General features: G+C 24.4%; 3 protein-coding genes across 4 annotated transcripts; 1 reads left to right on the forward strand and 2 right to left on the reverse strand.

Moving 5' to 3' along the window:
• The first annotated feature begins 1066 nt into the window (after nucleotides 1-1066).
• LOC127286886 (superoxide dismutase [Cu-Zn]) lies at nucleotides 1067-2659 on the forward strand. Its single transcript, XM_051313512.1, has 4 exons — nucleotides 1067-1349; nucleotides 1454-1544; nucleotides 2139-2326; nucleotides 2411-2659. Exons 1-4 carry the CDS (start codon nucleotides 1284-1286, stop codon nucleotides 2519-2521), a joined length of 456 nt encoding a protein of 151 aa, XP_051169469.1. The 5' UTR covers nucleotides 1067-1283; the 3' UTR covers nucleotides 2522-2659.
• A 103-nt stretch (nucleotides 2660-2762) lies between these two features.
• LOC127286875 (uncharacterized) lies at nucleotides 2763-5006 on the reverse strand. The gene is made up of 5 exons (XM_051313496.1): nucleotides 4506-5006; nucleotides 4237-4392; nucleotides 4035-4144; nucleotides 3770-3975; nucleotides 2763-3653 (listed from the first exon to the last, which is right to left on the reverse strand). Exons 2-5 carry the CDS (start codon nucleotides 4383-4385, stop codon nucleotides 3258-3260), a joined length of 861 nt encoding a protein of 286 aa, XP_051169453.1. The 5' UTR covers nucleotides 4386-4392; nucleotides 4506-5006; the 3' UTR covers nucleotides 2763-3257.
• Nucleotides 5007-8772: 3766 nt separating this feature from the next.
• On the reverse strand, nucleotides 8773-13266 carry LOC127286876 (peptide methionine sulfoxide reductase). 2 transcript variants are annotated; one of them, XM_051313497.1, is made up of 6 exons: nucleotides 13126-13266; nucleotides 12707-13020; nucleotides 11019-11179; nucleotides 10622-10742; nucleotides 10121-10257; nucleotides 8773-9439 (listed from the first exon to the last, which is right to left on the reverse strand). In XM_051313497.1, exons 2-6 carry the CDS (start codon nucleotides 12797-12799, stop codon nucleotides 9202-9204), a joined length of 750 nt encoding a protein of 249 aa, XP_051169454.1. In that variant the 5' UTR covers nucleotides 12800-13020; nucleotides 13126-13266; the 3' UTR covers nucleotides 8773-9201. The 2 variants fall into 2 exon arrangements, with proteins under 2 accessions (XP_051169454.1, XP_051169455.1); XM_051313498.1 differs by lacking the exons at nucleotides 12707-13020; nucleotides 13126-13266 and adding an exon at nucleotides 11387-11559.
• Nucleotides 13267-14107: the final 841 nt, after the last annotated feature.

Below are 14107 nucleotides of genomic sequence, written 5' to 3' on the forward strand. Positions count from 1 at the left end.
AATTTTTTTTATTGTAAAAAAAAATATAATTTTTAATTTCAAGGATAGCTTTACTAACAATTATATAAAGCCAATTAACAATTATTATCTCTAAAATAGTTAACAATTTATCAATAATCACAACTTCATTATTTATAAAATTATATACTATGTTTATATTATATTAAAAGTTGCTATAAATTAATAAATATCATTTATTAATAAAATCCTCATTTTCCTTATTTTTTTTAAACAAAACTATATTATAATAAATGCAGAGAAAACCTGCATTTATTTTATAAATTGTAAAACAAAGTTAAGGGGAGTCACAACCTTTATTTTGACCCACTTAAATTTAAATTATTAAACGAGGTTATATTTTTTTTCTTGTATCATTTGGGTCCTAAAAACATATGAGGTAGTCAAAAAAAGAAAATTTTATTTTTTGACCATTTTAGAATTTTTATTTTTTAAAAAAATTAATATTTTTGAAAATCCATGAGAGAGATTCTAAAGAATTATTTAAAAAGTGTGGAAAAAATTTGACGATAAAAAATACTTAAAATTGTGAAAGAAGATACATTTTAATAGAAGAGTGCAATGATGTTTTAACTTATATTTGTGGTGGAAAAAAATTGGCGATGAAAAATAGTCAAAATTGAGAAAGAAGATAGATATTTAAAATATTAATTTTTTAAGAAATTAATTTCTAAAATGATCAAAAATTAAAATTTTATTTTTTTGACCATCATGTATATGTTTTTAGGACCCAAATGATGCAAGAAAAAAAAAGATCTTTCTACGATCATGAAAATGTAAAGTAAATGTAAATGTAAAAATGTAAATGTAAATGTAAATGTAAATGTAAATGTAAATGTAAAAAAAAAATAAAAAACATAGAATGTTAACATATGCACTAATATAAAAAATTTAATTTGGAGCACAATTTTCAATTTAAATTTCAAAAAAGCAATGCTGTCAGAAATAAAAATTTCTAGTAGCTGAAGTTTTTTCAGTGTTTTATTTGTTGGCAATATTGAAAAAACTCCCTATTTCCGTTACTATATTCATTCCCCCACTGTTTTCTATAACGACTGCGCATTATTGTGTCGTGTGCAAGAAGCCGGTGTAACGAGAAATATTCCAATTATTTAACAAGTGTAAAGTACATTTTTACGTTTAATTTGCAATTGGTGACTCAGCATAATCATCAATTTCTTGCTGTTGCATTGAATACGTAGGCGACAGTCGTAACAAGTTTCCTACAATATATCAGTTTGGATTAAATAGAATTTTTTTAAAAAATGGCGATTAAAGCAGTTTGTGTTCTACAAGGAGAGGTCAAAGGAACCGTATTTTTTGAAGAATCTGTATGTTTTATTTTTATAATAGAAAAATAAATTTTTAAAAGTGCATTAGAGTAATATCAATTGTTACTTTATTTATTAAAAAAAAAAATCTTTTCAATTCACAGGGAGATTCTGTCAAGGTCACCGGTGAAGTTACCGGATTAAAAAAAGGATTACACGGTTTTCACATCCACGAATTTGGTGATAATACCAATGGTGAGATTTCTTTTAACTTATCTTATCTATTTTGATTAATTATTTGCACAATTCTATGCATTTTGTTGAAAATATTCGTAATAAAATTAGAAAAGTACTCGAGAATGTTGAGAATGTTTCATAACAATTGAACCTTGACGCTCACAATATACTATTCATGTTCTCATTATTGTTTGTGACAATTTCTAACAAAGTTAAATATCAGAACTAACAATTGTTTCATTTTATTAAATGGGATTTGAAATTATACCAAGTTTTTATGATTTATTAAAGACAAAGCTTTGAGAATCAAAATAGAATAATGAAAAATCGAGTTCTTTGAAGAAAAATCTACCTATAAACCTTCAGAATAATTTTCTATCACAAATTTTTTTTTTAGAAATTACATAATTATGTTTCTAATCAAGTGTAATATTTTTAAACAGAAGAGAAAAAAACGGTATATCAACTAAATTTTTTTTTAATCAACTAAATGTTGTAAAATTGACGAAAAAAAATTTTGATTAATTTAACCAAACTTTTTTTTATGTACTGAAAATTATTTCAGAAAAAGCAAATATAAAGTGATCATTAAATGATCATTGAAATTCGCAGGTTGCACAAGTGCTGGACCACATTTCAATCCATCTGGAATGGATCATGGTGGACCAACTGATTCTGTTCGTCACGTAGGTGACTTAGGAAACGTAGAAGCAAGCGGCGATGGTGTTGCAAAAGTCAACATAACCGATAAACAAATTCAACTCAAGGGGAATAACAACATAATTGGAAGAACACTTGTTGTAAGAGACTTTAACGTTCACAATATTTAAGAATTTAAATTAATCAGAAATTAATTATAATTTTGTTATTAAAAAAAAAAATAGGTTCACGGTGACCCTGATGACTTGGGCAAAGGTGGACACGAATTATCAAAAACCACTGGCAACGCTGGTGCACGTTTGGCATGTGGTGTTATCGGTATCACCAAAAACTGACTTAAAATTGATACAAATTCAAAGCTTTAAATATCAACAAATTACTATATAACTTCTATAAAATGTAAACTATATCAGAAGTCTAGTTCTAAAGCAGTGGTTGTAAAAAAATAAATCATTCCTTCTTATTGATTATAATTGCTGGTAATTTTGTTTTTGAATTAATATTCAAAGGTCCAGAATTTTTTGAACATCGTATTAAACAATTTTTTCCGTTTGATATTCCGTTAATAATAAAATCTTATTAAAGAACACTTATTTATTCAATTAATGAAATACATTTTACTCGGTATTTACAAAATAATAACTTAAGATTATATTCCTATTTAAAAAATCTACTTTCGTTTTTATAAAATTTTAAATCACATGTTTAAAACAGTTTGATCTGTATCCACTTAAAGGAAAACAATATTTGAGTCAAGTGAAATCTAAAACTGATTTTTTTAACTCCAATGATTCTTGATCATTGATGATAATTAAGAAAACTAAATACGTTAAAATTTTTAAAGAATACAAACTTTAACGAAATGATGAATATATTACTAATAATTTCTTTATCATAGTTTAAGAAAATATTTTAGTTCTTCATGCTATACAAGTATTAAATACTTCTTTTTACATTTCTTGTAAATTATAGAGAATTTACAGAAAACCTATTTGCATTATGCATTATTGTATAATCACTTAATTACACATTTGTATAATTAACTTAAATTTGGTTCAGAAATACTTTTTTTTACCACCGATTTCCACTTGACCGTCGACTATCCCATGATTTTCTATTTGGTCGGTAATACGAATTTGACATAGAATTATTAATCATATGTTCTCGATTTACAGGCATTGATGGACTCATTAAAGCAAGTTGATTTCTATTAATTGGTACAGGCGATGACTCTCCCTTCCAAAGCATATATATCAGCCAATAAAATCCTCCAATACATTTTGCTATGGTATTTATCAGTGCTAATGCAATTGGTGTAAATGATTGAACTAAAAATGATAATTCATGAATCACTTTCACCAAAAAGTCTAGAAGAAAAGCACCACCCTTTAATAAACACGTTGTAATTGTGAGAAACAACACCATACTAAATTTTGAAGCTTCGCAAAGATTTTCAAAAGTACATATCTAAAACGAAAATATATAAATATTAATTACAAAAATGAAGAATAATATAAATGAAATTTATAAGAATTTTGTTAAAAATAATGAAAAATAATTATTCAAAATTTTATAAAAGTAACCTCTTTGAAATTTGGAGTTATAAAATCTTCAACAATGTCTTTCTTTTGTTCGTCAGATTGGAAAGGTCGAAGATATTTTAATTGTAGAAATACTTCTTTGTCTTTAATTTTTAAAGAGCGGACTTGAAACCAATGTTTTCCAAACGGTAGTTTTTCCAGTGTACACCAAAAAGCATATCCAGATAAATCAGGAGTTTCAGTATTTTCTACATAAAAAAAATTTAAATAATTTATAATATACAATTTCTTTGACTTTATACCTTACTTGTAATTCCAAGCCATTTTTTGTCTCCATATTCGGCAATTATCTGCTTCTGAATCTGTTGAACAAAACGTGTTACCTCCGTTTCACTGTCTCTACATATAACAATATCCCTGTAAATAAATTTTTAAAAATTATAAATTCTATTTTTAATAAATAATATTGTATAAATAAAATTGTGATAAATCATTTAACTTAAATTTACCTATACTCTTGTAAATGCTCCACATAACGTCTCGCAACATATTCGCCGATAAAAATTTTCTGAGATAATATGTTCTTAACGACCTTTCGATAATCAGTACCATCGGGAGAATTTGTATTAAATTCTTGCGATTTAATTGAGTAATCCATACTTGTTCTATAAGTGCATCAATAAATAATTATACCGGATAAATTATATAAAACTATATTACATATTAACATTCTCATTTCTAACCTAAAAATATATCAATTTAACAAATTTTCACTTACCTTTTACTTTAATCCAATTTTGATATACGCGTGATATCTTTTAATAATTTTATATAGAAAAGAACACTATATATCACGATTTTTTCTTAAGATAAAACAATGTAATTATCAAATTATGAATATGAAAATCGTCGGTGATTTGTATATGCATACAAATTTTTACGTATTGTTTTGAAATCGCTCGAGATAAATTCAAGGGCACACTTTTAATTTTGTCAATTAAACATCCCCTGATGTTATTTTATGAATTAAAATCTCACTATATATTTTCTGTTTTTACTGCATATACATACTTTTCAGAAAAAAATTTCTGATTATTATAATCTCTATTGTTTTTTACTCTCAGTTATTTGTTTTATATATAATATTTTCTGAATTTACATCTTTTCTATTTAAATTTAAATATAATTTAAATATAATCGACTTTAAAATTGTTTAAAACGTTTAAAATAATACTAAATGTTTTTTGTTTATATACGAGAATATAAACGTCATTCATGACCTAACCTAAAAACTAAACAAGACATAAATATATATATGTATACTGTAACTCTGATGGTAATGTAAACACAAACATATTTAAGCGTTGTAAAAGTTTGTAGAATGTGGTAATAAATTTACGTATGTTACATATAATGAAGAAATAACTGAGAAATATTACCAATTAGCGACTATTTTCCGATTTATTTAGAGTAAAATAGTAAAAAAAATATTTAATTCACGGTCTAATATTATACGAAAACTTCGAATTTCTTATAAACGAGATTTTTATTTTTTTAAGCTCTAAAATATTTCCAAAATATGCAAATAAATTTTAATTTTGAGACGAATTTTTACTTCATTTGAAATAGTAAAGATTTACTGATTTATTATTGTAATAAAAATGTTGAGAAAAATATTTTGTTTAGAATAAAGTTCTACACATTTGTATTACAAAAAATATTAGTGAAAGATTTCTTATTTCAAATTAAAAGAGTAAAAAATTAATCAACGCGGTCTAATTTTATCTATTATATAAAAGAATGCAAATTATCAATGTATAAATATTTTCGAAATAAAAAATTTGTTCAAGATACAAAAAAAATCACATAGCGACTGATAATAGAAGAATTTGTAACTATTACCAATGAAATAAAAAAAATGTTGATATTATTGTATTCTATTTGTACAACTTCATCCAATAGCAAGATATTTTAATAAATCATAGTAAACATTATAGAAATATTTATAGGCTTGTAATGTCAAGAAAAGCCCAAATTCAAACTTTCTTAACTGGCAAATATATATTCACTTGTTTACAAAAAAATCATCATCAGACGCTTTTTGTGATAGATTTAAAAAAATTTGAAAATTACTTGTTGGTTGATATCGAGGACGACAAGAGGCAAACAAACGGTTTCACATCAACAGTTTTTTCAGTCGGGTTTTCGCATCCTGTTTTTCTGGATTTAACACTTCGAATACACTGCACTGTAAAAAAACAAAAACAAAAAATAATTAATTCGATTAAAAATTTATATTAATAAATATTACATATTAGCCAGAAGCCATCAAGTGCATCTGACAAAATAATGTAAAAATTGATTGAAGTTGACAAATTAATTAATATTCGAAATGTTTGAAACGAATTCAGATGATTTTTTCTAAGAATTTTTTTTATGACAAATAATTCCAATTCTGACCAAATTTGTATTTAATATCTTTGCATGCACGTTTCTTCAATACATAGAATTAACTCAGCGAACGAACATAACCATAAAATTATAAAAACCGAAAAGATTCAATACATAAGCTAAAGTCAAATTTCAAATAAAAAATACTCACATATTTGTAAAAATGCATTTCTAGAAACACTTTCAGTAAAATAAGATTTCATGAATACATTTGTTTTATTATAATAAAGTCGACAACGCCAAAAGGCAATAAGCAGAGTAATGATTAAAACGGATGAAAATTCTATATAAAATTTTTATATCTCCCAAAATTTATGTTTGAAAATCACAAAGTTTGTTAAAACTGGAAAATAACTTGATGAAGAAACTCATGTCACTGCACTGGGCGTTTAAAAGACTGTAGGATAAACAGACGCCATATTGAAATGACTACCACCGATTTTACATAAGTATTGGCCAATAGTGAATAAGTATTCCGTTTTAGTAAAATTATATAAAGCAGAATTTCTATCAACATTATTAAATTTTAACAACCTCTCCGACACTTTTGACGCAACAGAAATACGTAGCATCGACGTGAATAGACTAATTTTTTTCAATATATTTCAGTAAATTTACATTTCTCGAGAAAATATTTTCAGAAAAATAAATCGCTATCGAAAATGCTACTGAAAATTTTAGATAATTATTTTAAAGAAAATAATATTTCGATCGTATTAAGACTAGGTAATTGAGGAAACTACTTTTGATGGCAACAATCAGGGCGCCATCTTGAATCCAAGTATCACCATTGTCGAATGAAATTAATGAATATTCAAGTTTAATTTTATATATTCGACAAAAATTATTCAAAAAAACAATTTTCAATTAACAATTTTACCAAAATTTAATATTTTTATGAATAAAACAATTAAAATATTACCCTTTCTGAACAAAAATCCAGGAGCTAAATAGGAAAATGTCTTTTCACATGAAGAATCTCACTTTAATGCCACTGGCGACAGTGCAACCAACTTAGAATTTTATAAAAAATTTCCCAACTTACCAACATAAGGAAAAAAAGATTCAAAATACTTGGCAAATAAAAACGAAAAATTGAAGACAAAGTAAAAAAATTTAATTACATTCAATTGTCCTTATAAAAAAAACAAAAATATTAATCTATACTTTGCGATAAATTATTTTGAAAAAATGGAATCTCTAATAAAAATGCTATTAAAATTTGCTAATTATTCTATAAAAATGGATAATTCGATTGTATAATGTATTCAACAAAATTGTTTAGCAACAATAAGTGGGACGCCATCTTGAATTTACATAGACCATAGTTGGGCGAATTTCAAGAAAATCCAACTTTAATTTTATATAATGGGCAAAATTATTCGAGAAAACAATTGCCAATCAACAATATTACTATAATTCATCATTTTTATGAATAAAACAACAGAAATATTACCTTTTATGAAGAAAAACTGAGGAGTTTAACAGCATAACGTCTTCTCAATTGCAGGATCTCCTCTTAATGGCACTGATGACAGTGCTACCAACCTAGAATTTAGGAAAAATTTTCTAGCTTACCAACATAAGGAAAAAAAAGATTCAAAATGTTAACAAATAAAAACGGAAAATTGAAGACAAAGTAAAAAAATTTAATCACATAAATTTAATTAACCTTTATGAACAAACAAAAAATATTAATCTATATTTTTTGACCAAATATTTTCAAAAAAAGCGAACTTCTAGTAAAAATGCTATTAAAATTTGCCAATTATTCTATAAAAATAGATATTTCGACTATATTATGTATTCAAATATTCAATAAAAATTGTTTAACAACAATAATTGGGACGTCATATTGAATTTGCATAGACAACAAAAGTTTCTAATCAACAATATTACTATAATTCATCATTTTTATGAATAAAACAATAAAAATATTACCTTTTAAAAAGAAAAACTGAAGAGCTGAACAGCATAACGTCTTTTCACTTGAAGGGTCTCCTCTCACTGATGACAGTGCTACCAACCTAGAATTTAGGAAAAATTTCACAGCTCACCAACATAAAGAAAAAAAAATTCAAAATGTTCGCAAATTAAAAGGAATAATTTTATAGACAAATTGAAAAGTAATATTAATAATTTTATTATTATTATTATTATTATTATTATTATTAATATTCTAATTAGAAATAAATATTTATTTTAAAATAAAATATTTTTTTACTTTTAATTAATTATGTTTTTCATTTCTAAATCTAACTGATGGATCAAATAAAAAATAATTTTTAATTTGACGTAAATTAACATATGGAATAAAAGAATTATAAATATTACTAATGAGAAATTTAATCACTTTTTATTTGATTAATTATTTTGATGTTAAAATATAATTTTAGTAAAATAAATAAGAAAACGATTCACTGATTATAAGAAATAATTAATGCTGAAAAAACTGAAGAATTATTTGTATACTATAAAATAAATTCTTATTAATTCAATCAATAATTAAAAAATTTATTTGAGATACTTGTATAGAAAAATTAAGATCTGAAATCAGGTAAGAATTTTTGTTAATCAAATTAAACTATTAGATATAAAATGAATTATATTTATTATCATCATTGGTTCAACTACCAATCATTTAAAAACAAAAGACATAATCAAAGAGATTATATCTTCTTTTTTTGTTTCTAAATTCTATTATCTTGATCGCTAAATGAAGCAATCTATATCAATTACATAGATGCCTATTCAAATACTATTCGATTTATTGATAATTTATTTTTAAAGTTTTTTACGCAGTAAGATATCTTTATTGACAAAATATTAAATTTCCTTTATTTCTAAAATACGTAATCTGGAATTAATTACTAATAATATAAAGATATCTCCACTACTCACAACATTTTTCGAATTAAAATGTAATCAGGCAAAAAATTCGATATTGAAAAGAATTCGGAATTTGCCTACGTCGTATTAGTAATTAAAACAAAATTGGTGGACATAATTTGCACATAAATATGCTAACAGTATAAGCCACTATTTTGTTTTTCAATAACAATTTTGCTAACGTATTCAACTACTTTTTCACTAAAACCAAGTCGTGGTAGATCTTCTTTAAATTGTTCGTAAGACACTGCACCAGCTAAATATCCATTAAGTTTTGCCGCAATTGGCGATGTTCTTAATAATTCTGAATTTGTAATTCCAAGAGTTTCAAGAAGCCATGGATGATCTTGCAATCGATATTTTTGATGATAGCTGCAATTAGACAAAGAAAATAGCTATTTAATTAATAAAGAATGTGCATTGCTTAAATAAAAAATTCAATTTTCCTTAAAAATAATAATAAGAAGCTATCAATTGAAAAAAATTATTGTTTTTCATTAAAGAATTCTTACAAATTAAAAATTTTAATGAGTCATTGACATTCCATAACTCTACTATTACAACCTGACGAGAATAATTTAAGTATGCGGGAAAAGAACGCGCAATAAGTCAATGTCAGATTTAGATAATTCTTTACATATCTTCCAGTCACAAGAAATATTCATCAATCGCTTTGAATATGATTATAATCTCTATATATAGAACTACGAGTGAAACACGTGATTTAAAATTACAGAATTTAATTTAATTTATTAAAAAATTTAAACCAGAAATAAATTGAAAAACTTGTCTTTCCTGATTGCATTTATTTTACACTTACATAACATTTTAACTAATAATTTTTTTTACGTCGCAATTTCTAATTTTGTTTGTCATTTAGATAAAAAAAAAAATTTAATTTTGCTTGTAACAATTAAAAATTGACTTTTTTTTAAATCGTAAATATTTCATTTATCAATCAGGAAACAAAAGATATATAATTTGTACTCAATGAACTTTAATTAAGACAACAAAGAATTATATATCTATTCTTAGAAAATCGAATATACTCACTCTTCGGCTGGATAAAACTTTTGAAATTCCTTAATTTTAGTTATCAATTGTTCGCCACGCTCTCTTTGCTCGTGGTCTCGTGACTTTTCAGCTGATATCCTCTGTTCTTCGTCGTGGTACAAAATCAATGACATGTACTGAAAATGATAAAATAGAAAATATAAGAAAAAAAAGAGAAACTTTATACAGAAAGACGTAGAAATTTTCAAGTCTTTTCTTATCGGTCATTTGCGAATGCAATTTATGAAAAAAATGTTGTCTAACATTTATAAAGAATAAAAGCCTTAAATTATTTATTTTAATTTACATTATGATTAAATTTTATTAATTACACAATAATAAACTGCAATTGTTTATTTTAATTTAATAATATTTAATTTTATTTATGCCTTAAAAATTGGTACTTTAAAATATATAAATAAAAAACACTTTTTTAAAATTGATTTAAAGAATTCGTTAAAAATTTTTGAAAATTAATTAAAAGAAAGTTTCATCAATTACCTGGGTCTTAATTTTTCTAGTTAAACCGTATTCATGATTGTTCCAGAATAAATGAAGAAGCTGACAAAACGAAATGATTTCAGGATCATATTCAATGTCAATGACTTCCGTGTGATCTCCACTAAAGATAAAAATTAAATCACTTTAGTATAATAAAAATCACATTTTTTTCATAAAATTCATATTTTAATATGTAAAAGAGAAGTTTTAAACTATCATAATAGTAAAAATAAATAAAAAAGTAAATAAAATTCGATTCAAATAAATACTTTAAATACATTTTTATATTAATAAATTTCTAGATTGCAATTTGAATAAGAATTGTATAAATAAATTACATCATCATAATTAAAATTTCTTAAAAAGAAAAACGAATTAGTAAAAAATCAAAATTTACATATTTCTGTAGGTTGGATTTTCCTTGCTACCACCAGCATAACCGACGCAAGTGCGAATTACACCAGGTGTTGCTCCAAATAAAGAGTCTCCCGCCCAAAAGCAACCCATGCCAAAAGTTGCTCGCTTCCCCTTGACTTCTTCCAATTGCCCAGGCATTTTCTGTAAATGACAAAATTTTTTAAAATCTCAAATTGATATAAAGTTTAAAAAATTACGTTTATAAACACAATGTTAGAAAAATTTCATATTTACATTATTTTAAAAAATAAATAAATAAATAAGAAAAAAAAGTAAGAATTTCTCATTTAAAAACTATAATTTCAAATAAAAATCATAAATTACAATTTAATGAAAGAATTAATTTACCTGATAAACGCACTAAAAATTTGAAATTGAAAAATTTGTTTAAAAAAAAAAATCACGAGGCTTTATGAGTTTGCAAGAGAATTTATGTATTCGTTCATCGAAGAGAAGCGCAAAAGACTGAATTCAAAGTGAGAGGCTCCAGTTTTTAAGTACTACCAACACTTATCCCCTCCAATTAAGATTTTGTGAAATGAGGGTCAAGTTAGTTGGATTTTCTTCTTCCTTTTTAGAATCACTTCTTTCTTTCTTTCTTTTATTCTTTTTTCCCCTATACAATTATTATTGATATATGTATATACGAATACTCATAAATTCTAGCTAGACTAGATTTGCACTATTTAACTTTCGGATTCCTTTTTTTTGACTTCTTATCGAAAATATAAAGAAAAAAAATAAAACAATAGTGAAAATTGTCAAGTATCACGTTCAATATTTCAAGGAAAACTACCAGTCATTCTAATTTTGAATCATGGATAAAAACAATGAATAATCTTTGCCTTCATTTAAAAAAAACATTTTTTGTTGTAAATTTTCAAAAATAAAAAATACTAAAATTTTAGTTGTATTTGAATTACATTAAAAAATTTGAATAGTTATTTAAATTAAGTGTACGAAAATAGAAATGAAAAAAAAATAAAATATGAGGAAAAAAAATGTAATAACATTTTCATATGTAAATTAATTTATCGATATATATATATATGTATCAAATATTGACACTAGGAAAAAAATTCATTGACCTATAAAAAAAAACTTATCGAAAACGTTATTAGAATCTTGAAAGAACTAATTGCTTTATGACTTTATGAAGTGGCAAGATTAGTTATTATCTTATAAACGCTACATTAATATTCGCTATCAAAGTACTCGGCAACATTGAAATGTTAAATCACTATTGTTTCTAAACGAATAAATTTAAATTACCAAAATAAACAGAGCCTGTAACTACGACAATTTTTATCAGAAAAAATCCATTCAAAAACGAGTGAATTCGCCGTTTTTCAATCTCTCCAAATCAGGGAAAAAATTTTTTAAAAGCCAAAATTTACAATTAATTTAAAATCAGACTTTTAATCATTTCGCTAATCGAGATTTTCAGTAAATCTTAGAAATTTTCAGATTTTAAATTCCAAAACGCTGTAAGAAAAATATTTCCTCATTTTTGCAAACTTATTTGTCCTATAAAATTTTTTCTGTATAAATTTTTGTCTTGAAATCAATTTTCAACATACCTGAAACAAAAAATTTTTTTTTCTTAGAATCTGATAAAAAATTGAGGAAGTATTGTAAAATGACGTAAATGATAAATTATAAACTTACCCAATTAGCGGAGCAATGAGGTCTTTTAAAAAATCGATTTCCTCGTCTATTAGAAGTAGATCCAGCTTTTTGTAAAATTCTAAAAGCATTCATATTGTAGAAACAATTGAATATGATATTCACAATGAAAACCACTAGCAAATTGGCCCGTTATATTGCATCAGAAAAAGGCACAAGTGTTTCCTATTTGATTAAATAACATCAATTGGTCGTTCGCCTGATGTAATCTTCCTTGTGGCAATATTACACTCAGAGACCATTCATCTCAAATCAAAATTAAAAAAAATAACACAACTCATTGGATTCATTAAAACCTATAATAATTAAAGAAACCTTTAAAAATTGATTTATATATCTTCAAAATTTTATTCTTCCATTTTCTGCAACAAAAATAATATAATTAATTAAAATTTCCGAACCTTTTTTCTCAATTTTCTCCTGGCTTCTTGTATATTATTCGATCGTACTTAAATTCTCTACTCAAGTAAAGATAAATTTATACAATTTTACACTCACAGTTTTTAAAATTTTTTTTTTTTCCTAATAATATCAAATTTTTTTCTTAATATTCATATAGAGAATATTTTTAACAATTATCATCTGCGAATATTTATTTTTTCAAAAATATTTTAACATTAAATTTGAACCCAAAAGTAACGCGTAATTTTCATGAAATATCCGCGTTTCAATGTAGAGAACGATCAATGCGATAACTACACAACGATCTCAAGTGCTTCTAGGTCAATGGCAAAAGTTATGTAGCATTCTTGTTTGTGCTATAGTTATAAAGGAGAATTGTACTCATTATATGAAAGTGAACACCTTCGTCGATTGCCAAAAGAGACAATTACACTGAAATTTTCATCGTTTTATTCAATTACAAAAATTCTAAATTTAAGAACAATAATGATCTTATAATTCCAATTTATAATTATAAATTCAATTTTCTATTTATAAAATAATTTTAAAAATCTATTTCAATAATAATTTTTTTTTTATAATTAACTAGTTATTTATTGTTATAATTAATTAGTTATTTATTATTATAATTAACTAATAATTTAATTTTAAAATTTAATCTATTATAATTAACCAATTATTTATCACTGTTATTAATCTTTTAAAAATTTTTTTTTTCGTTTTCTGAACATAAAAAAAAATTGAAAAAAATTTTTGTTAAGGATCCGAAAAATAATGTTCACCCTGTATATAGAATATGGTGGGATGGAGTGGTTCGCGATGTGTAGTTACTCACTGCGGGCTTATTTTGTTTGTAAATTTAGATTAGACGACGCTGATTTTTTAAGTAATTAAACTGATCTTCTGAATAAATCCCAAGAAATTTCAAAAAAATTTTGAAATAAAGTACAATAAATTCTCGACAAATTACAATTTTATCAT

This window comes from Leptopilina boulardi, unplaced genomic scaffold (assembly GCF_019393585.1).
Source record: "Leptopilina boulardi isolate dan_hultmark-lab unplaced genomic scaffold, ZJU_Lbou_2.1 LbouV2_364, whole genome shotgun sequence".
Taxonomy (NCBI): domain Eukaryota; kingdom Metazoa; phylum Arthropoda; class Insecta; order Hymenoptera; family Figitidae; genus Leptopilina; species Leptopilina boulardi.

Bases quoted from the DNA above. Each gene is read 5' to 3' on its own strand.
- LOC127286886 (XM_051313512.1), top strand. From the start codon at position 1,284: ATGGCGATTAAAGCAGTTTGTGTTCTACAAGGAGAGGTCAAAGGAACC. The intron at 1,545-2,138 runs GTGAGATTTCTT...TGAAATTCGCAG, and splicing joins ATTTGGTGATAATACCAATG to GTTGCACAAGTGCTGGACCA. The intron at 2,327-2,410 runs GTAAGAGACTTT...AAAAAAAAATAG, and splicing joins TAATTGGAAGAACACTTGTT to GTTCACGGTGACCCTGATGA.
- LOC127286876 (XM_051313497.1), bottom strand. From the start codon at position 12,799: ATGAATGCTTTTAGAATTTTACAAAAAGCTGGATCTACTTCTAATAGA. The intron at 11,180-12,706 runs GTAAGTTTATAA...TGTCATTTACAG, and splicing joins CTCATTGCTCCGCTAATTGG to AAAATGCCTGGGCAATTGGA. The intron at 10,258-10,621 runs GTAATTGATGAA...TATCATTTTCAG, and splicing joins CTAGAAAAATTAAGACCCAG to TACATGTCATTGATTTTGTA.
- LOC127286875 (XM_051313496.1), bottom strand. From the start codon at position 4,385: ATGGATTACTCAATTAAATCGCAAGAATTTAATACAAATTCTCCCGAT. The intron at 4,145-4,236 runs GTAAATTTAAGT...ATTTATTTACAG, and splicing joins GAGCATTTACAAGAGTATAG to GGATATTGTTATATGTAGAG. The intron at 3,976-4,034 runs GTAAGGTATAAA...TTTTTTATGTAG, and splicing joins AAAATGGCTTGGAATTACAA to AAAATACTGAAACTCCTGAT.